Source organism: Podarcis erhardii (genome assembly GCF_964252035.2).
Source record: "Podarcis erhardii genome assembly, chromosome: 6".
In the NCBI taxonomy this organism is placed as follows: Eukaryota; Metazoa; Chordata; class Lepidosauria; order Squamata; family Lacertidae; genus Podarcis; species Podarcis erhardii.
The window spans coordinates 3,546,970-3,570,402 of NC_138510.1; the positions used below are offsets into that span (position 1 = coordinate 3,546,970).

The window sequence follows — 23,433 nt, forward strand, 5'->3', positions numbered from 1 at the left end:
TTTGAGAGAGGAAGAATAGCTCTCCTCTATCCATTTTCTCAGTTTATAAAACAAACTTCATAAAAAGACCACAGAGCTACTGGCCAGGATCCTGTCACCTGGCTGATGCCTGATGGCATGCTAATATTATCCCAAGTCCAGGGGAAGGGGGGGGGAATAAGATTTTTGGGGAACAATAACACACACCTTATGTACAAATGCACATATTCATGATGCAATCCCCAGTATCTTTTCAACGCACCAGAAATATTTGGCTCCTATTCCTGCCCACCCACCTCTTCCTCCTTCCTCTGGGTGGGTGGTCTGGATGAGTGCCTGCACAGAACAGGATCCCACAGAAGTTCTCCGTGCATCTGGGCAGAGGAAGCAAGTGAGGGGGTCCACTCTGGCTCCATCCTGAGGGCGCCGAAGGACTTTTGCAGCTACTCTGGAGCCAAGATCGACAGCGGCATTTGGGGCCAAAGCTCCAGCTCTCAGCCCCCATCCCACTCCCTTTCCTCCAACCCCACAAGTCCTGGTGGCAGGAGAAGATATGCCTGAGCAGAGAAAAGGGAGAGGAGGAAGAAATGAAACTGTGTTGTCAAGGGATAGAACGTCCAGCGATTTCTTCCACTTTGGGGAGGGCCCTTCTTTCCTGCGGCATTTCCCCCCTTCAGGCTGTTGTTGTTTTCGGGTGGGATTCTGTCACACATTGGGGAAATTCATGCTGCATGGTTGCAATCAAATGGGAGGCATTCAAAGTTGCTTCCCCCAAACAACTACGTTCTGCAGGAAGGAAAGTGATGGGGAAAAGCCCTGGGGAAGTGTGGGATGACGCCTCAGCTAGGCTATTCACAAAGGAATCAGGATGGGTGCTCCTTAAATAGCCAGCATCATTTAACCTCCCTTTCTTGGGACAAGGGATTGATTTCCCAAGCAGGAAAATGACCCACTGGTGGGACTGGGGGCTAAGCTTATATGCTCTGCATTCCAATCAAATTTGGAGCCCATGTCAAGAGACATCGCACTTGCCTGCTGCATCAAATCTATCTTGGTCATCTTCGGGCTGCCTCACACATGCGCATATTCAAAGGTGGCTATGTATTGCCTCTAGGACCACAAGAACATAGGGAAGAATATAAGATGAGCCTGCTGGATCCTGCTCTCACAGTGGCCAACCTGATGTCCAACAGGAAACCCACAAGCAGGACTCGAACCCAAGACCTCTCTCCCCTCTTGCTGTTTCCAGCAGCTGGTACCCAGAAGCACTGCTGCCTGAAACTGTGATGGCAGAGCCATTGTGGCTAGTAGCATGGGCATAGCCAGGGTTTTTTTGGGGGGGGGGGAGCAGGGCTTTTGTTGGGGGGGGCAGAACCGATGTGATTGGTCAGTTAAATATTTCTATTGCCCCCCACCTCAGGGCTAGTAGCCCTCTCCTCCATGAAGCCTGCCTGCCTCTGAATATCAGCTACAGGGGATCACAAGAGTGAGAGAGTGTTACCATACCCATTGAGTCAATCGGCCATCTCCTACCACCCTTCTGAGAAAAACCCCAGCCTCCCACTATATGCAGTAATACCTCGGGTTACAGCTGCTTCGGGTTGCCTTTTTTCGGGTTATGGACCGCTGAAACCCGGAAGTACCAGAACGGGTTACTTCCGGGTTTTGGCGGTTGCACATGCGCAGAAGCGCTGAATCACAACCCACGCACGCGCAGATGAGGATTGTTAACACTGCGGGATCCTTGAAGGATTTGCTGATGAAGGATTTGCTGAAATACCTATATGAATTAGAATACAAAGAGGGGAGATGTGAGGAGGTCAAGGAGATAAGTTAAGAAAGGGAGTTATATTAAGGTTTAACTTGTTCTTTTGCTTTTTTTGTTTTTTGGATTGTATCTTTTTTTCCTTTTTAGCTGTTTTTGCTTTTTTATTTTTCTATTTTTATCTTGGATATGTTTTGTTTTTATATATTGTGTTCTTCTTTGTAACCTGTTAAAACTTGAATAAATATTATTGAAGAAAAAAAACACACTGCGGGATCCTGCACAGATCACGTTCACAACCCGAGCGTCCACTGTATAAGGGTCTGGTGACTTCTGTTTCAGTGTATCTGAAGAAGTGTGCATGCACACAAAAGCTTATACCTAGAACAAATTTAGTTGGTCTCTAAGGTGCTGCTGGACTACAGTGGAACCTCAGGTTAAGAACTTAATTCGTTCTGGAGGTCTGTTCTTAAGCTGAAACTGTTCTTAGCCTGAAGCACCACTTTAGCTAATGGGGCCTCCTGCTGCCGCCGCACGATTTCTGTTCTCATCCTGAAGCAAAGTTCTTAACCCGAGGTACTATTTCTGGGTTAGTGGAGTCTGAAACCTGAAGCATCTGTAACCTGAGGTACCACTGTATTTTTTAATTTTTTGTTTCAACTGCGTCAGACCAACATGGCTACCTACCTGAATCCTGACTGGCTTGTGAGAGGCATCTGGTTGGCTGCTGCGAGACCAGAATGTTGGAAGGACAGGAAGAAACACCATGGACAGAATAACTGCCACACACAGGAAGAACAAGAATATAGTTTGAAGACTTCACCTGTAGCTTTATAAATCATTTAATGTGCGAATATGAATTGAAGTCGTTAATACTGCAGTTGTTGTATAAAGGTAAAGGAACCCCTGACCATTAGGTCCAGTTGTGGCTGACTGGGGTTGCGGCGCTCATCTCACTTTACTGGCCGAGGGAGCCGGCGTACAGCTTCCGGGTCATGTGGCCAGCATGACTAAGCCGCTTCTGGCGAACCAGAGCAGCACACAGAAATGCCGTTTACCTTCCCGCCAGAGTGGTACCTATTTATCTACTTGCACTTTGATGTGCTTTTGAACTGCTGGGTTGGCAGGAGCAGGGACCGAGCAACGGGAGCTCACCACGCCGCAGGGATTCGAACTGCCGACCTTCTGATCCACAAGTTCTAGGCTCTGTGGTTTAACCCACAGCGCCACCCACGTCCCTACAGTTGTTGTATAAGGGACTGTTATTTTGACTGGAGTGTAACTGAAATTAATAAGATTTTGAAACACAGAAATAAAGTAAACCATCAATTCTAGCACATGGCGGGGAACACCTAAATTATATAATTTGGCATCTGAATGATTGGTATTAGTAACTGTATTGTAATTTGGCATTGTTATAATGAGGCTATTATGGGATTGTTGTAACTGAAAACTAATAATTATTATTAGAGTCATAAAAAAAGAGAACAGGATGCTGGATATCTCGAGCAGTTGTTTCTCCAGGATCCTGGAAGAAGAAGGATACAGTGGTACTTCGGGTTACAGACGCTTCAGGTTACAGACTCCGCTAACCCAGAAATAGTACCTTGGGTTAAGAACTTTGCTTCAGGATGAGAACAGAAATTGTGTTCCAGGGGCACAGTGGTGCCTCATAGCACCGAAACATCGGCACATGTCTTCCTGTCCTGTGCTCTCTACAAAGCCCTGAGGAAAGAGATCATCACCCCACTCGTACTAACCATCCCAGGGCGCTCAGCCACTGCCACCATGTCCTTTCTCCTATCAGATCAAAATGAGCAGATAACAGCAAAGGTGGCTAGGTTCATAGCAGGGGCAATCAGAATAAGGGCCACTAATTGACGGCTGATTCAGGACTTTAAATTGTGCTTTTACAGTGGTACCTCAGGTTACATACGCTTCAGGTTACAGACTCCACTAACCCAGAAATAGTACATCAAGTTAAGAACTTTGCTTCAGGATGAGAACAGAAATCGTGCTCCGGCGGCAGTGGGAGGCCCCATTAGCTAAAGTGGTGCTTCAGGTTAAGAACAGTTTCAGGTTAAGAACGGACCTCCAGAACAAATTAAGTACTTAACCCAAAGTACCACTGTTTATCAAATTTCCTTCTCTGCGTATACTGTAATGTTTTACTGTTTCTATGGCCATTGGCTAATGCGAATAAAGTTTTATCTCTCAAAGTTTCAGAACAGTTTCAGGTTAAGAACGGACCTCCAGAACGAATTAAGTTCTTAACCAGAGGTACCACTGTAATTTTAACTAAAGGTGTTATTGTGCTACAAAACAAACAAACAAACAAACAAACAAAGATATGGCATCTCCATTTTTGCTTCCTAGAGTCTTTTCCGCAGCTCGCTTCTCAACCCTCTCTGTCCTTTGCAGTTTTGAGGTCTCCTCTCCGCTCTGCTTCTCTCGCTGTGCTTCAGTATCCCGTCCGAGTGCCCTGGGCCTGGCCTCTGCCTCGTCTTCCAGGGCCCCCTTGGCCTCAACCGCAACCAACCCTGGAGCCATTTATAGCCTGGAGCCAGCCTGGCAGCCCAGCGTTACCGCACGTCTGAGGGAATGTGAATCAATGACCGAGAGCCTCTTCTAGCCGGCCGGGAAACCCCCGTGGGGAAGCAGGCCGGGACGGAGGCGAGCGAAAGAAACCCCAATACGTGCCCAGAATAACGCAAGGAGTGGTCAGCTCTGCAAAGGGGCAGAGGGACGCCAGCCAGGGACAGCCAGCTCCATCGCCATCTCTCTTCCCCCTGCCTGGATGGGTGCTGGGTTCTGAGGCTGTGCCTCTCCCCTCCTCTCCCCACGCCCAGCTCTGAAGGTGGGCGAATTTCGGGTAGAGCCAAACTCCTGGGAACCAGACAGGAAGGAGACGTCAGCAGCTCTCGGGGTAACTCAAACCAGATGCTGCAGCTCTGGTTCCCAGCCAGGGCCGCGGGGTGGTCACTGGGAGGGACTGGTCAGGGGTTGTCGGCAGGAAACGGTCTGGGAGGAAACTCTCCCGGCTCAAGGAGAGGCGGAAGGAGCTCGCTGGCACCGCGGAGGAGGCAAGGCACGCCGGCGGCCAGCTTCTTGCTTAGCAACCTCACGTTGCTTCCCAGAGGCCGTGGGACATTGCGACACTACCTGGGTGTTGTAAGGACAGAAGAAGGGCCTGCAGGATCAGGCCAATGGCCCATCTAGTCCAGTATCTGGTTCTCGCAGCAGCCAATGCACGGTTTGGCCCATGGCATTTTGGCTTCTGAACTGCAAAATGGCGTCTGCCTCTGTCACGGTCCAGTTCATGGGTGATCGAAGTCCCGGCAGGGGACGATGGGACCGGGGGCAAGATGGCGGGGTGGGAACAGGAACGGGGGTCCAGGAGTCAGGAGCCAAGAGTCTGAGGTTCAGAGAGCCAGGAGTCAAGAAGTCAGGGGTCTGAGGGTCAGGAAGCAAGGAGTCAAGAAGTCAGGGGTCCGAGGATCAAGAAGCAAGGAGTCACGAAGTCAGGGGTCTGAGGGTCAGGAAGCAAGGAGTCAAGAAGTCAGGGGTTTGAGGGTCAGGAAGCAAGGAGTCACGAAGTCAGGGGTCCGAGGATCAGGAAGCAAGGAGTCACGAAGTCAGGGGTCTGAGGATCAGGAAGCAAGGAGTCACGAAGTCAGGGGTCTGAGGATCAGGAAGCAAGGAGTCACGAAGTCAGGGGTCCGAGGATCAGGAAGCAAGGAGTCACGAAGTCAGGGGTCTGAGGATCAGGAAGCAAGGAGTCACGAAGTCAGGGGTCTGAGGATCAAGAAGCAAGGAGTCACGAAGTCAGGGGTCTGAGGATCAAGAAGCAAGGAGTCACGAAGTCAGGGGTCTGAGGATCAGGAAGCAAGGAGTCGCGAAGTCAGGGGTCTGAGGATCAAGAAGCAAGGAGTCACGAAGTCAGGGGTCTGAGGATCAAGAAGCAAGGAGTCACGAAGTCAGGGGTCTGAGGATCAAGAAGCAAGGAGTCACGAAGTCAGGGGTCTGAGGATCAGGAAGCAAGGAGTCACAAAGTCAGGGGTCTGAGGATCAAGAAGCAAGGAGTCACGAAGTCAGGGGTCTGAGGATCAGGAAGCAAGGAGTCACGAAGTCAGGGGTCTGAGGATCAAGAAGCAAGGAGTCACGAAGTCAGGGGTCTGAGGATCAGGAAGCAAGGAGTCACGAAGTCAGGGGTCTGAGGATCAAGAAGCAAGGAGTCAGGGGTCTGAGGATCAGGAAGCAAGGAGTCAGGGGTCTGAGGATCAGGAAGCAAGGAGTCAGGGGTCTGAGGATCAGGAAGCAAGGAGTCAGGGGTCTGAGGATCAGGAAGCAAGGAGTCAGGGGTCTGAGGATCAAGAAGCAAGGAGTCACGAAGTCAGGAGTCCGAGGATCAGGAAGCAAGGAGTCAGGGGTCTGAGGATCAAGAAGCAAGGAGTCACGAAGTCAGGGGTCCGAGGATCAGGAAGCAAGGAGTCACGAAGTCAGGGGTCTGAGGATCAAGAAGCAAGGAGTCACGAAGTCAGGGGTCCGAGGATCAGCAAGCAAGAAGCCAAACACAGCAAGGCAGGAAGCGTGTTGCTGTGGTAAAGAGCTGAAGGGAAATACTGACCTTCTATCCCTTCCCAGCTCTTGCCACCAGGTGCAGTGAGTTACCAATCAGCCTCACCTGTGTGGCCGCACTTTGCCTCTTCAGAACAAACTTAGGAAGGCCCCAGTCTTGCAGAGTCCTATTGGTCACAGGGCCTGGCTCCTGCACGCACACCTGACAGCCTCCTTGCCAGGGAGGAAGTGGAGAGTGAAAATTAAAACCAGGAACAAAGAGAGCCATAGAATTGTAAAGCTGGAAGGGACCCTGAGGGTCATCTAGTCCAACCCCCTGCAATGCAGGAATCTCAGCTAAAGCATCCATGACAGATGTCCATCCAACCTCTCCTCCAAGGAAGGAGAGTCCTCCACCTCTTGTGGTGACAGCTTTTGCCGTCCAAACGTTCTTCCTGCTGTTTTGTCAGAATCTCCTTTATTGTAACTTGAAGCCACTGGTTCGAGTCCTACCCTCCGGAGCAGGAGGAAACAAGCTTGCTACCTCTTCCATGGGACAGCCCTTGAGATCATTGTAAATGGCTTTTGTATCTCCTCTCAGTCTCTGAAATGTCCCCAGCTCCTTCAACCGTTCCTCATAAGGCTTGGTTTCATCTTGGCTGCCCTCCTCTGCAATCAAAATCGACTTTGAGATCTGCTGCCCCTCTGGATCCTGCTGCCTGAGGCAGTTGCCTTTCCTTGCTTCATGGTTGGGCCGGCCCTGGGCTGACCAGATGCCTATGGGAAACTTTAGCTGAGATGCTTGAGTTGAGATTGCTGCATTGCAGGGAATTGGACTAGAGGACCCTTAAAGGTAAAGGTACCCCTGCCCGTATGGGCCAGTCGTGTCCGACTCTAGGGTTGTGCGCCCATCTCACTTAAGAGGCCGGGGGCCAGCGCTGTCCGAGGTCACGTGGCCAGCATGACGAAGCTGCTCTGGCGAGCCAGCACCAGCGCAACACACGGAAACGCCATTTACCTTCCCGCTATAAAGCGGTACCTATTTATCTACTTGCACTTAGGGGTGCTTTCGAACTGCTAGGTGGGCAGGAGCTGGGACCGAAAGACGGGAGCTCACCCCGCCGCGGGGATTCGAACCACCGACCATTCGATCGGCAAGCCCTAGGCACTGAGGTTTTACCCACAGCGCCACCCGCGTCGCTTAGAGGACCCTTAGAGTGTCGTAAACTAAAATCTGCCCTAATTTCCCCTATGGGGTATCCAAGAGCCCATATAGAGTCCTTATATAGGTTCCCTATTGGTAGGAGAAAATAACAGAGGCCAACCAGAGAATATTGAGAAGCAAAGCAGCTAGTAAGCTTGATCTTTATTGATCTGTTGCAACAGGGTCCTCACTCAGGAGGGAGGAGGACCCAGAACCCAGGTGTGCCTGCCCTTATATAGACATTTTAAATTCTCTGCCCTGGAGTTCAAGACCACCCTCATAAACATCATACATACATCACAGAAGGGGTCCTTCCGAGGTGCCAGCAAGCTCCTTCTGGTCCTTCCAGATCTCCTGTCATTGTTTATTTCCTGTCTGGCAGGTTACCTGTTTAATGGTCACTTGATTGGATTGCCTGGGGAGCCTGGCCAGTCTTTTGTAATGATAAATACTTAGTTCCTGAGCCAGGTCACAGGCTCACCCTATTCAAACACAGGCATACGCTTAAGACAGGATTTGTGAAGGAAAAGACAATGGGGAGGCTTTTCCACTTTGACCTTGCAGAGAAAACATTTGCTCAGTTTAGGAATCAAAATGGCTTCAGGTCAGACTTCCTGTGCTGATCTATGTACGTGCTTGGTTGGTACGCTTATGAACATTTAACATATATCTAAGACTTCAAAATTCCTATCGCAAGAGGACTCCACAATTCTATATTTCTCCACCACCACTGCTGTACCACCCTGGCCAGGCCCCCCTATCTTCAAGAGTGCTCTTAACGCCTCTTAACACAGGTACCCAGAAGCATCTGTCGCTGTCATTGTTTGTCCCAGGGCAGTGCCAGCATCCTCTCGGTAGCCCTTCCTTGCCACGAGGTCAACCCAAAGACTTGGCATCTGGCTGGGTCTCCCCCTTGGTCAGTCTGTTTTGGCTGGAAAAGGCAGCCAGCGACGCCAGGCTGCTCCCTGACTCACTTTCCTTCCTCAGTTGGAATCTGACGGTGGGGGTTGAAAAGAGACAGACAGACGGAGGGAGCGAGGGAGTGACTTTCTTTTGGCCAGCGTCAGTGAAAGGGAGTCTGAAAGAGGTTGGATGTGACAGTCCTGACCAGCGAGCCAAGTCTGAGTGTGCTGGCACCGTTCAGAGGAGCTGTGTGACGTTGGCTGGTCTGTTTGTTTTTTGGGAAAGTGTTTTGCTCCTCTGCAAAGGCGCTGGAAAAGGGGAGGATGTGGAAAAGGGCACAGGGGTAGGTGGAGCAGGAAAAGTCTCCCCCCAAATGCTGGGGACCTTTAAACTCTTGGAAGGAGACAGTTCAGGCCTTATGCCAGCAGGACCTGCGTTCAAATCCGTGCACAGCTACAAGGATTGAAAATTGGCCATTCCCCCAGCTTCTCTCTCAGCTGAACTGTCCTTGAAGGCCTGTAAATTAAATGTTCATCAATTTACAAGGCAAACACATACATAGGTATGTAACCCATGTGTCTGAAATAGTACAGGAGAACAATCCTGAAACCATTTTGACTCTCCCAAATTGACCTCAAATGTTTCTCTGTAAGGAGGAAGGAAATGGGAAAGCCTCTCCATTGTCTTTTGCTTACCTGTCTTTAGGGCAGATTTGTGTATGAATAGGGTGAGCCTGTGACCTGGATTCAGAAATTAAAGTATTTACCATAACAAAAGAATGGCCGGGCTGCCCAGGTAATGCAATCAGTGACCATTATTAGGTATCCTGGCAGGCAGGATTTCTGTTGTAGACCGCCTCCTTCTGTGATGTATGTATGATGTTTTGGGGGGTGGTCTTACAGGGTGGGCTATTTCAAAAGTCTATATCTCCTCCCTCCTGCATGTGGTGAGTGGGGACCCTGTTGCAACAGTTAATAAAGATCAGGCTTACTAGCTGCTTTGCTTCTCAATATTCTCTGGTTGGCCTCTGTTATTTCCTCTTACCGATAGGAAACCCACTTAAGGACTCTATATGGGCTCTTGGGTAAGGGAAAAGGAGCAGATTTTGTTTACATCAGTGCCACCCCCTTGCAGTAGTGATGGAGTCTTCACTTGGCCCTACAAGGACACTCCTCCTTCCCAGACAGACCTTCACCTCTTTCATGGGATTGCAGACTGTTACGGAAAAATCTAGGTGCAAGGCTGCTCAGTCACCCAGCTGGTCGGGCAGAGCCCGTGAGTCTCTGCGGAATAAAGGAAGGTGTTGTGTACTGAAGTTCTCACCCTGGACCAGCAGGGGGATACTGTAGATAGTTTCCACTCAGGTCCACATATGCAAATAAGGAATTGAAAGTGACATTCAGTGATTGGATAGTTACAGAAAGTTGTTTCTGTTTCCTTGTAGTTGAGCTCTATATAAGCAGATTGGCTGAGGCCTTCAGTTCAGTTCTGTTCTGGCCTGTGAATAAACAAGAGCTGTGTGAAGAATCTCTGTGTCGTCTGATATGTTCACCCACAACTTAACAGAAGGAGTCCAGCCACCAACCGGAGCAAATAGCTGTAGACCAAAGTTTATTGCGCAACAGGTTCAAAGAGGAATTTTGAACCCCGAGGATGGGGTGACAAGGACTTTTAAAACTTTCCCACCATATCCCAGAATACAGTTCGTGCAGCATCATTGATACATCACTGACATGTCACAAAAGGGGAGGGGTAGACAGGGGTTACACTAGTTCAACCTTGGCAAACAGGTCCAGACAAGTCCTTGGTACAGGATTAGCATAAGCAGATGTGTCAGGGCAAGACCCAGGTATAAGATGAGCATAGGCAAACACCTTCTGAAGTCCCACCACCCGAAGTACAATAGAACTTCCTTTGCATGTCTGGACCCCTTGGCAAGTCCGGTGATGGGATTAGGCTTTCAGCTCAGCAATTGCCACCTCTGGGCACTTCCTGGAGTTCTTTTTTCAAGGGGAAAATAGCTTTGGAATGGAGGAAACTGGCAAAGGAGTTGATTTTATATTATTTCTAAAACTAGGTAACTTCCCTGAGCTGTCAAGTTGAAAGGATACATTCAGGCATAATATTTGTAACATTTAACAACTTTAAAGATGTCCCCCCCTCCCCGTAATTTCCGTAACAAGACTTTTCCCCCTTCCTGCCCTCTCGGACTGGATACCCCCCTTCCTTCCCTGGGACTGCTGATCTTATCTCCGATTACTCACTGAGCCTAGTGGGTGGCGGAAGGAGCAAACGGATTTTGCATAGACAAAAGGGCTGGGTTAGTGCTGCAGCGGCAGCTACAGCTCATCCTCCAAATGGCCTATATGCCTAAGTACTTTTCATTTTAAAAAGCAGAGACATCACCTTGCCAACAAAGGTCCGTATAGTTAAAGCTATGGTTTTCCCAGTAGTGATGTACGGAAGTGAGAGCTGGACCATCAAGAAGGCTGATTGCCAAAGAATGGATGCTTTTGAATTATGGTGCTGGAGGAGACTCTTGAGAGTCCCATGGACTGCAAGGAGATCAAACCTCTCCATTCTGAAGGAAATCACCCCTGACTGCTCACTGGAAGGACAGATCCTGAAGCTGAGGCTCCAAGGCTTTGGCCACCTCATGAGAAGAGAAGACTCCCTGGAAAAGACCCTGATGTTGGGAAAGATGGAGGGCACAAGGAGAAGGGGACGACAGAGGACGAGATGGTGGGACTGTGTGCTCGAAGAGACCAGCATGAGTTTGACCAAACTGCGGGAGGCAGGAGTGCCTGGCGTGCTCTGGTCCATGGGGTCATGAAGAGGCGGACACGAATAAATGACTAAACAACACTTTTCATTTAAAAAACAAGTACTGCTCAGCATTTATGCAGCAGTTGCCTTCCTTCAAGATCCAAACAAAGACCCAGGCTACCACAGTGCTACTTCCAAGCTATCTCCCTCCCACCCGCCACCCCCAAAAATATATCACCAAATAATGTTCCCTTTATTGCTCCAATAAAATAAAATAAAAACAATAACAATAATACTTTTATTATTTATAGCCTGCCCATGTGCAGAGTGAATGCAAGCTGCAAACCATCACATAGCTCTTCTTTAAAAGTAAGCCAATGTTCTTCAAATCTGAAAACTTGTGGGCTTTCCTGAAAATATTTTGTTATGAGTTTGAGGTGGGGTGGGCAGGAAGTTGTATGCTAAGACCGTTCCAAGCCCTAGATTCCAGCAAGTGTTCAAATAATAACCAGGCTAGGTTCCCGGTGAAGTGATCGTCCGGGTCATGGGTAGGCAAACTAAGGCCCAGGGGCCGGATCCAGCCCAATCGCCTTCTAAATCCGGCCCGTGGACGGTCCGGGAACCTGCGTGTTTTTACATGAGTAGAATGTGTCCTTTTATTTAAAATGCATCTCTGGGTTATTTGTGGGGCATAGGAATTCGTTCATTCCCCCCCCCCCATATAGTCTGGCCCCCCACAAGGTCTGAGGGACAGTGGACCGGCCCTCTGCTGAAAAAGTTTGCTGACCCCTGGCCTGGGCGAAGAGCCATTAAAGGAGGAAGGGGCTCTGATTGGATCCAAAAGCTGACAGAATATGCAGAATTAGATGTATCTGAAGAAGTGTGCATGCACACGAAAGTAGTGTATCTGAAGAAGTGTGCATGCACACGAAAGCTCATACCTAGAACTAACTCAGTTGGTCTTTAAGGTGCTACTGGAAGGAAAAAAAAAAAAAAAATTTTATTCAGAATTAGATGGTCTATCAGAAAAAATAAAGAATAAATCAAAACAGGAATTTGTTTCAAAATGGGAGGTTTTCAAAGAATATTTGAAATATAAATATAGTAGTTTAAACTCGGTTGCAGCATTTGAGGAACTTCAGTAATAGTTGAAAGGCAGATATAAGAATTAAGATATACTGAGAAAAAAGTTTAATTATGATAAAATTGTGTACTGCCAATAAGTTATATGAAATTGAAATATGTAATAGACGGGAGGTTCGGTGTTTAGTGTTAAGTCCAATTTATGTCTTATTGCTTGTTAAGAAAATGCAGTATCTATTGTTATTCCTGTGTGTAATTTGGTATTTGTGTTTTCTCTTTTTTCTTTTCTTGCTGTATCCTGTCTTAAGGGTATGTCTGTGTTTCAATAGGGTGAGCCGGTGACCTGGCTCAGGAACTAAGTATTTATCATTACAAAAGACTGGCCAGGCTCCCCAGAGTATCCAATCAAGTGAGCATTAATAGGTAACCTGTCAGGCGAGATAAACAATGCACTCAGATTTCTGTTGTAGACCGCCTTTTCTGTAATGTAGGTACGATGTATCTGGGGGTTGGTCTTAGGTTACACCCCTTCTGTGATGTAAGCATGATGTATGGAGGGGTGGTCTGGAGCTCCAGGGCAGGGAATTTAAAATGTCTAGATAAGGGCAGGCACACCTTGGTTCTGGGTCCTCCTCCTCTCCTGCGTGTGGTAAGTGAGGACCCTGTTGCGACAGATCAATAAAGATCAGGCTTACTAGCTGCTTTGCTTCTCGATATTCTCTGGTTGGCCTCTGTTCTTTTCTCCTACCAATAGGGAACCTATGGAAGGACTCTATATGGGCTCTTGGACACCCTTAAGGGAAAAAGGGCAGATGTTTGTTTACAACATCAGCAACAGAGTGTGCTTCTTCTCTGAGCACCTGACAAACTGCAAAGGCAACAGAATGCCCAGTGGATATAGGGGTGTTCGGGAGAGAGAAGGGATCCATCAGCTTTTGCTGGCAGGACAGGTTCTGGCATGACCCAGGGACAGAGAGAGTAGAAGAATTGCACATATTATCCCCAATTCTTGCAGTCCACGGGCATGTTTCCAAAACCCACAAAGACCCTTTGTATGTGTTGCCTGCCTGCAAGTCATGGAGGCTCTGCAAAGGTCATCCCTGAACACCAATTATTAGGAACTGGTCAATCTGCAAAACCACATCTGGAAAGAGACGGAGGTGGATTCTCTTCCCAAGGGAAGCAAAGCATCAATGAGGAGCTCTGTACGAAACTAATCTTGAGTGGAGAAGAATGGTCTTCCTTGAACAGGGAAAGGCTGGCAGGAAACGCTACCCGAGAGAGGCAGAGGGAGAGAAAAGATCTCATCTCGCCACAAAGTACACATCTAGCTCATAGGGCACCACTAAATGCCACTTCTCTTAGAGAATCGTAGAATGGAAGGGACCCAGGGGTCATCTAGTCCAACCCCCTGCAATGCAGGAATCTCAGCTTTAAAGCATCCATGACAGATGCTTCTGTTTTAAAACCTCCAAGGAAGGAGAGTCCATCACTTCTCGTAGGAGTCTGTTCCACTGCCAAACGGCTCTTACTCTCAAAAAAAAATTCTGAATGTTTCATCGGAATCTCCTTTCCTGCAATTTGAAGCCATGGGTTCGAGTCCTACCCTCCAGAGCTGGAGAAAACAAGCCTGCTCCCTCTTCCACATGACAGATATTTGATGATGGCTCTCATTTCTCTTCTCAGCCTCTTTCCTACGGGACCACCTCTCCTGGTATGCCCCGTGGAGGACCTTAAGGTCCACAAATAACAAAATTTTGGAGGTAACCTCCCTCAAGGAGGTTAGATTGGTCTCAACTAGGGCCAGGGCCTTTTCAGCACTGGCCCCGACTTGGTGGAATGCTCTGTCACAAGAGACTAGGGCCTTGCAGGACTTGACAGCTTTCCGCAGTGCCTGCAAGATGCAGCTGTTCCGCCTGGCGTTTGGTTTGGACTCAGTCTGACCCTTATGTTTCCCTCCCCTTATGGTTTTGATCTATGGGCTACTTTTAAAATGAGGCTGCATTTTAAATTGCATTTTAGCCTGTATTTTAAATTGGGTTTTCCACCTCTCTTTTTTCCCCTATTATGTTTTTACTGTGATTTTATTGGTGTTAGCCGCTCTGAGTTTCTACTGAAATGAGGCTGCATTTTAATGTATTTTAATCTTGTTTTTAAGTTGTATTTTAATCAATTGTTTTTATATCTGGTGTTAGCCACCCTGAGCCCGGTCTTGGCTGGGGAGGGTATAAATATTGTTTTAAAAAATTATATTATTATTATTATTATTATTATTATTATTATTAATTTATTTTCCTCCAGGCAAAACTTACCCAGTTCCTTCAACTGTTCCTCATCAGGCTTGGTTCCCAGACCCTGGATTATCCTGGTCACCCTCCTCTGCACAAGTCCTGCCTTGCCCCCATGGGTTCCTTCAGCAGACTCGGACAGGGCCATGCTATGCAATCGCAGGCTTGTGAAACACCCTGGGCCACCTCTCCTGAATGCCATTCTGGGACGCTGCAGCCAGCTGCATGCCCTCTTGGGAAGGAGATTCTATATATAGAAGCATCTGATCCCAGGGCAGCGAGAGCTAGGCAGGGGCTGGTCTGGCAAGCCTGCTGACCGGCAGCTCAACAGAAGCCTGAGTGGAGGAGCTCAGCCTGCAGGTAGCTGAGGAGCTGGGCCAGTGTCACAGAATTTCAAAGTTGCAAGGGACCCCTAGAGGCATCTAGTCCAACCCCCTTGCAATGCAGGATTCTCAAATAAATCACCCCTGACAGATGGTGTGATAAGAATTTCAAGGTCTTAGATATATAATAAATGTACCAACCAAGCACGCACATAGATCAGCACAGGAAGACTTACCTGAAACCATTTTTGATTCCCAAACTGACCAAATGTTTTCTCTGCAAGGTCAAAGGAAAATGGAAAAGCCTCCCCATTGTCTTTTCTTCACAAATCCTGTCTTAAGGTATGTCTGTGTATGAATAGGGTGAGCCTGTGACCTGGCTCAGGAACTAAGTATTTATCATCACAAAAGACTGGCCAGGCTCCCCAGGTAATCCAGTCAAGTGAGCATTAACAAGTAATCTCTTCCAGAGATTTGCCCAATCTTTTTTTAAAGGAGCCTTTTTAAAAAGCAGGTGGCGCTGTGGTCCAAACCACAGAGCCTAGGGCTTGCCGATCGGAAGGTCGGCGGTTTGAATCCCCGCAACGGGGTGAGCTCCCATTGCTCGGTCCCTGCTCCTGCCAACCTAACAGTTCTAAAGCACGTCAAAGTGCAAGTAGATAAATAGGTACCACTCCGGGGGGAAGGTAAACAGCGTTTCCGTGCTCTGCTCTGTTTCTCCAGAAGCGGCTTAGTCATGCTGGCCACATGACCTGGAAGCTGTCTGCGGACAGATGCCAGCTCCCTTGGCCAGTAAAGAGAGATGAGTGCCGCAACCCCAGAGTCGTCTGCAACTGGACTACTACTACTACTACTAATTTATTATTTATACCCCGCCCATATGGCTGGGCTTCCCCAGCCACTCTGGGCGGCTTCCAACAAAACACTAAAATACAATAACCTATTAAACATTAAAAGCTTCCCTAAACAGGGCTGACTTTAGATGTCGTCTAAAAGTTTGGTAGTTATTTTTCTCTTTGATATCTGGTGGGAGGGCATTCCACAGGATGGGCACCACCACCGAGAAGGCTCTCTGCCTGGTTCCCTGTAACTTGGCTTCTCGCAGTGAGGGAACCGCCAGAAGGCCCTCAAAACTGGATGGACGGTGGCGATGGAGACGCTCCTTCATATATACTGGACTGAGACCATTTAGGGCATTAAAGGTCAGCACCAACACTTTGAATTGTGCTCGAAAATGTACTGGGAGCCAGTGTAGGTCTTTCAAGACCGGTGTTATGTGATCTCGGCGGCTGCTCCCAGTCACCAGTCTAGCTGCTGCATTCTGGATTAATTGCAGTTTCCGGGTCACCTTCAAAGGTAGCCCCACATAGAGCGCATTGCAGTAGTCCAAGCGGGAGATAACCAGAGCATGCACCACTCTGACTTAACAGTCAGGGGTCCCTTCACCTTTACCTAGTGACCAAAATACAAGAGGTAGCATTATTATAAATTTACAACGGTGTGGGAGGTTCACAGACTATGGAGGACTTGCTCACAAATCTATTGACAGCTGCACGAATCATGATAGCCAGGAAGTGGAAGGGGAAGCGGAATAAAAAATGGAAGAATGGTACAAGGAGGTGTGGGATATAGCTATTAACAATAAATTAGCGTGGGCCATTAAGGTAAGATGGGGAATATGCAGGAGAGATGATTTTGAGGAGATATGGAGAGTGTTTGTAGAATTTGTGCTGTTAAAACGGAAAGGGGCAAAACCATCACAAGAGGTGTTGAAATTTTGGGAGGTTGGATAGTTACAATGGAATGGTCTCGGTGGGGAGGTCCACAACTTTATTCCTATTTATTTATGATTATTACTTTGTAAAAAAAAAAAAAAAAAGCAGCCACCTAGGCTGAAGGCCACGGAGGACCTTAAGGTCCATAAACAGCAACATCCTAGAGGTCCTGGGCCCTAAGGAAGTCAGACTAGCCTCAACCAGAGGCAGGGCCTTTTCAACACTGGCCCCGGCCTGGTGGAACACTCTGTCTCATGAGTCCAGGGCCCTGCAGCATCTGATTTCTTTCCGCAGGGCCTGTAAGACAGAGTTGTTCTGCCTGGCCTTTGGCTTGGAATCAACTTGATCCCCTTCCCCTCTTTCCTTTTTCCTTTCTCCTTCTATGATGGAACTCCTATTTGGGGACTTCCCTGGCTTTTTGCTGGCCCATGTAGGACCAGTCTGGATAGTTGGCCTTGGTGAAGACTTGACGTTTTCATCCCCAAAGAAGTTTTTGATTTGAGTTCCTACTGAAATGAGGCTGCATTTTAATGTTGTATTTTAATCTTGTTTTTAAGTTGTATTTTAATCAATTGTTTTTATACCTGGTGTTAGCTGCCCTGAGCCTGGTCTTGGCTGGGGTGGGTGGGGTATAAATAAAATTATTATTATATTATTATATTATATTATATTATATTATATTATATTATATTATATTATATTAATTATGTTATATTATATTGTTGTTGTTGTTATTGCTATTATTATTATCATCATCACTGCCTCCGGTGGGATAAAGTTTCATAGTTTAACTGTGTGCTGTGCAAAGGAGCCCGTTCGTTTCTCTGCTCTGAATCTTCTAACATTGAGCTTCATTGGAAGAGTCCACAAGTTTTCATGTTGTGAGAGGAGAAAGAATTTCTCAATGCCGTAATCTTATAAAACCCAATGCATAATTTTATAAGCTTCAATTGTGCCACTTCTTTTCAGTAATAAGAGAGTGTCCCCAGGGCTTTAAGACTGCACTGCCCCCTCCCCGTTGCTAGCGCAGGACGTAGCAAGCCAGAATTGAAAGGTTGGAAGGGAACCTGGGTGTCATCTAGTCCAACCCTGCAGGAATCACCCAGCTGCACTCAGAAAAATACAGCCCTCCCCACCCTCCTTTGGAGGACGCAAGACAAAGGAGTGGTACTTGAATCTGTACATTTATTTACATTCAGCCAGGAGTGGCAAGGGGTGGGGGCGCTGGGGGCACATCAAGAGATAACTTAGCCAGACACAACGGGGGCGGGGGGCAGAAACTGCTTTTTTTTCCATGGGGAGGCACCGTGACAAACCCAAGTTAGAGACCTTAGTGGAACTGGGGGAAAGCTTAGTAAATCAGTAGACACAGGATCCGCCCTCCCGCAACTGTCAGAAAATACACGCAAACCCAACAACACACCCCCCACCTCCAGCCTCGGACCAAAGTTAAAATGGGCAGGAAAACACGCCTTTCTCTCCATTGCTAAATCAGTGGTTCCCAAAGTAGGAGGTAGTGCCCCTCTGGGAAGGACGTGGGTGGTGCCGTGGTCTAAACCATGGAGCCTCTTGGGCTTGCCGATCGAAAGGTCGGCGGTTCGAATCCCTGCAACGGGGTGAGCTCCCATTGCTCTACTCCAGATCCAGCCAACCTAGCAGTTCAAAAGCACACCAGCGCAAGTAGATAAATAGGTACCGCTGTGGCGGGAAGGGAAACGGCGTTTCTGTGCACTCTGGCTTCCATCACAGTGTCCTGTTGCACCAGAAGCAGTTTAGTCATGCTGGCCGCATGACCCAGAAAGCTGTCTGTGGACAAACGTTGGCTCCCTCAGCCTGAAAGCAAAATGAGTGCCGCAACCCCATAGTTGCCTTTGACTGGACTTAACCATCCAAGGATTCTTTTTTTGTTTTTTTTTTGGGGGGGTGCTAAGAGGCAAAGGCAGCAGGCTGGCACTAGAGGTGTAAAAGTCCGTCAGACTTTGAGAAGAGATCAAGTTCATGAATTGCGTTGAATTAATTAAACTAAATCATTTTAACTGGATTGCAGCTAACTGCGGCTGCTTGGAATTTTATGGTGTTCCTCTGTTCTGTTGTGGGTTTGTGCAGGCTGCTATTCTGAATGGCGCTTTTTATAGGGCAGAGGGATGAGTTTAGGGAACCAAGGGGGAAAGTGGCCTGGAAAGGTTCGGAAACAACCATCCCAAATGAGCTTGGGGCATCCTGCAGAGAAGAGAGGGTCAGGATCCTTTGTTATCTGGCAGAGGAAGTGTTGGACCTGATCCCAAGAGAGCTGCTCTTAACTCCCTGGTCAGCCAGATGCCTCTTGGGTTGCCAGCGGTGCAGAGGCAGAAATGAGGCAGGGAGAGAGATGGATGGATCCCTTGGCGATATGCTCAAGAGTAGGGAGTGTGTGACTGGGATTGCATCATGCTCCAAGTGTATCCCTGCTCCGTCGTTGGTGTGATGGCCTGGGACTCAGGCTCAGAACCAGAGGAGTCTCAGTCTGCACCAAATCCTCTGCCTCAGGCGGCATCTGAATCAAGTCTGGGGCCTGATCCTGAAGAGCCCCACTCTGCACAGGTTCCCCTGCAACAAGCACCCGCTGGGCCGAGTCAGGGGCCTGAGCCTGCCCTGGCTCCAGATGCGAGGATTACCTCGTTGCCTCCAGCTGGGCCATCTCTTACAGCTGCTCCACTAATAGTTGGGTCAGGGGAGGCTGAGGCGGCCTCTGGGTCTAGTCACCCACTGGCGTCTCCCAAGCTGCTGAGACTCAGATCTGAGAGAAGGAGAGACCTGAGTACTCGCAGGGGGAGTGCTCACCTTCGGGCGAGACAGGGAGGTGAGTCACCAGGGGATCAGGACCGCCATTACCCCGACAGAGATAAAAGGCTGCCGGACCCCGCCCCAGGTTGCGGGAGCAACATTGCTGTTTGCTAGAACCTGCCTGAAACCCTGTGCCTGTCCTAGGCTGGTTTCCTGCCTTGGCCCTGTTGTACTGACTCCTCGTGGAATCCTTGGATTTGGGACTGGACTGGACCGCGGTTGCTCAGGTTAACCTCCAGGCCCAGCACAGTTGGGGAAACTTGTCCAATCTCAGACTTTGTCTTCTACATCAGCCTTGTCTAACCTGCTGCCCTCTAGATGTTATTGTAGAGAGAGAAAGTTTCCCTGACTGTCATTTCGCAAGGCAGGAATCTCAACTCGAGATTCCATGACTGATGGGCATCCAATCTCTGCTTAAAAACCTTCCAGGAAGCAGAGCCCATCCCCTTCCATCATATCATAAAATATGATGTCGCATGATTCCAAGTCAGACTCATGGGTCCATTCAGCTGAACATTGCTTACACTGATTTGCAGCAGCCCTCCAAGGGCTTCAGGTGGGGCGTTTTCCTGGCCCTACCTGGAGATGCCAGGATTTGAACCTTGGACCGGTGTTCTGCCACTGGGCTACTGCCCTTCCAACCCCATCCCTGGCCAGCAGACATGCTGGGTGATGTTGTTGGGAGTTGTAGTCCAGAACATCTGGCAGGCGCCAGGTTGGGGCAGCCTGCACATGTTACCAGGAGATGGGAGGGACTCCAGGTTTCTCCTTTCGGTGGCAGTCCACACGTCCCCTTGTACCGGTTCCTTCTGGCCTCAGCTTGCCCATCAGGAAAATGGGCTCATGAGTGACCTACCTGGCTCGTCTGCGGGAAAGACACATGAAGTGAGGATTCCCAAAGCACACCACGTGCTGCAGGAACTAAAAGCCACAATCAAACTCTTGTCAACACCCCTGGCTTCCTCCACACCCTTCCATGGAACTACACCCGGGTTATTCTGGGTCATTAACCTAAGGGGGAGTTGGAGGGAAGTTTAAATAAAAGAGGTTTTGCAAAAACACGCTCGGCTTTGGGCTGCAGTTCCGTTTGAGGCCGGTTTCCCGGGATCTACAGGGGGTTGACCCTGGGCTAATGGAGGAGATCTCCGATGTGTGCACGAACACTCAACAGGCACCCTTGGAGCACTCCTCTCTGTTGGTGGCCGGCTCTGAAGCAGCCCTTTCAGATGGGCGAGGAGGCGGCCGTGGCGAGGCCAGCCCAGCCCAGATGGTCTTCATTAGTCCATCTCCTTCCCCTCTTCCTCTGGGGGGGAAGGATGCAAGAGCCTTGCTCTCCCCTCTCCCTTCCACCTCTCCCATTCCCCTTCCAGACCCTTCGGCAGCGCAGGAGGGCAAAGAGGTTAGCACAAAGTGGTTTGCACAATGCTGTCTTCTTATTTTCCTCCTCCGCCTCCTCTGGACCAGCTGCCCATCTGGGGATGTTCCTCCTGGAATGCCGACTGCTTGCTTCCTGCCCGCCCAGAGCCTAGAGGATCTCTGAGTGCGCAGGCCGGAAAAGGCAGTTTCCTGTCCGCATTATCAGCTTCCCACAGCCGTCCCTGGCGCAGTGGGGTTCAAGTCCTTGGGGTTGTTTTTGGTGTGTGTGTTTTTTACTGGGGGGGATCTGCAAGGCTGCCCTTCTGGGGACAAGGCACTGCTTGCGCTAGACCATCACGCTGTCTTTCTCAACCTTGGGTCCCCAGATGTTGTTGAACTACAACTCCCATCATCCCTAGCTAGCAAGGCCAGAGCTCAGGGACTATGGGAGTTGTAGTCCAACAACATCTGGGGACCTGAGGTTGAGAAACGCTGCGAACCTCAGCTAACTCCAAGACACAGCTGTCAAAATTTTCCTATTTTTAAGGGAAAGTCCCTTATTCCGAATAGGATTCCTCGCAAGAAAAGGGAAAAGTTGACAGCATGCAGGGAGACAAGGCATTCCTAAGCAGGGTCGTGAGGTACATCTTCTGTGCAAAAAGTCAGAACAGAGACATCTCGGGGGTGCCAAGGCAGCGAGCGGTTTGTGGGTGGCGCAAGCAGATTGGAAGCCGATAAGCCGTTCTGCAGAAGGAGACGGGCACAGGGTTGGCAGCCTGGCAAAACCCTTATAGCAAAGGTTTGGGAGCTGTATTTCTCAGTCAGGGATGTGGGGGCGATCCAACACACCCTGTATGCACAATCTTGGGGGCTTGGGAAGGTGCTCTCCCCAGCACTGTGGGGTCAAGACTTTGGCTCGCTGGGGAAGGTTACAGAACCAGTCCGGGCAGCTGGGGAGAGGATGGTCACAGCAGGGAGATTGCAGTTCAGGCAAGCCGCAGCCATCGCAGAAACCAGTTCCCTTTTTGCACGGTGGAATCAGAGGCAAAAAACAAGGTGTAGCAAAGGTAAGGAGATGCAGTTGGCTGCAGTGGTTTCACAAGGTCCCTTGAAAGCAGCAAACGTCAGACGTATGTCGGGTGAGGTCCTTAGCAGCAGTCCAAGAGCAGGCATGGCATCCAGGAAGGTGGGTTTGTGTGGAGCGCGGAGTCCAAGAGGGAGAGGCAGCAGAATAGCCACTAAACAGGAGGACGGTGTTCAAGTCAGTCAATACGGAGAGGTAGGGAAGACTGGCTTAATGGGAACTGCATATGGGGATGCTATCCGAGAGAGAGCAAATATCCTACACATGGAGGGAGTTTCTCTGCTAAAAAGTTCCTGGCCGGCGTCCACCAGCTTCTCGCCCCCAGCTCTCCGGGAAGAAGCCAGCTCTGGGGCAGGCCCCGATCCTCTTGCCCAAGCAAGTCCCTGAGACGTGGGGCAGCAGGAGCACAACGCAGTTCAAGCTTCCCGTCGGGAGTTCCCCCTGCCCCCTTTCCGTCCATGTGTCGCTCGATTCTGCCCGCTTCCAGCTCCGCCACTCAGACGCCCATCGCGGTCAGAGATCCCGCGCTGGTGATCTTCTTGAACCGGTTTGCAGCACAGACGCCGATGAAGTTTTTCTGCGCAGTTGGAAAAGAAAACGCACACAAGAGTGAAAAACAGGGGGGAATAGCATCGAGCTTGGAAAGCTCACACCGCAGGCTCAAATTATAATAAATTAAAAATTTAAATTAAATTAAAACAATGCAAATAAAGTATGCAAATCAAGGTTTGTGCTTCTAACTTTTGTTGCAGAATTTATTCTGTTACCTATGAGGAAGGGGAAATGGTCTGTGGGAACCCTGGGTAAGATTCTGGGTTTACTGTGATGGACATGTAAAATAATAATTCTGGGAAATGATATGTAATGAATTGAAAAAAATGTTCAAGTTAGCCTTTATCAAAAAACCAGAAGCTTTTCTATTGGGAACAATAGGGGATGAAATACCAAAGTACTTAAAAAAGAATGCTTTGTGCCCAGAAGTGGAAGGAAGAGAAAGTCCCAACCAAGGGTGGATAACCAAGATGATGGACTATGCTGAAATGGCGAAGTTGACTGTGGAGATCAGAAGCCAAGCTGATAAATTTTTTTAGCAAAATGTGGGAGAAATTTATAGAGTACCTTAAAGAACACCATAGATAATTAAAAAGTTAACAGGATTGTTATAAGACTTCTAATGTAATGACTAAAGTTTAAAAAAGGATATAAAATGATTTTGAAAAAATGTAATTTTTGATGCAACAGATAAAAATGGGAAACCAGGGGAGAGTGGGGGGAAGTCCAGGGATTCAAGTAATCTCAGATTTGCAAAAACGGAAAATGATTTAAATGTATAAGAATATTGTTTTAAAAAAGGGGGGATTTTTTTTTAAAAAAAATTGGGTTCACTGAGCACCGATCATGGTTTGTTTCCAGAGAGGTTAGATGATGTTCAAATATATGAACTATTTGAAGAGCAACTGTAATCCACAAATTACACTAGTAGGACTACAAGTTTTGTAAGGAGAAATGTATGAAGCATTGCAGAGA

At 48.6% G+C, this 23,433-nt stretch overlaps 1 protein-coding gene across 5 annotated transcripts in view; it reads right to left on the reverse strand.

Annotated features, from left to right (window-relative positions):
• The window catches only part of MYLK2 (myosin light chain kinase 2), a 102,178-nt gene that overhangs the window by 38,190 nt on the left and 40,555 nt on the right, over window positions 1–23,433 (reverse strand). For 3 of the 5 annotated variants that reach the window (XM_081867760.1, XM_081867762.1, XM_081867761.1), the window contains exon 12: window positions 17,809–22,483. In XM_081867760.1, coding sequence (XP_081723886.1) covers window positions 22,403–22,483 — 81 coding nt within the window. In that variant the 3' untranslated portion in view covers window positions 17,809–22,402. Of the gene's footprint in view, window positions 1–17,808; window positions 22,484–23,433 lie in introns of those variants that run through there. The other 2 variants (XR_014157926.1, XR_014157925.1) reach the window with 2 other exon arrangements.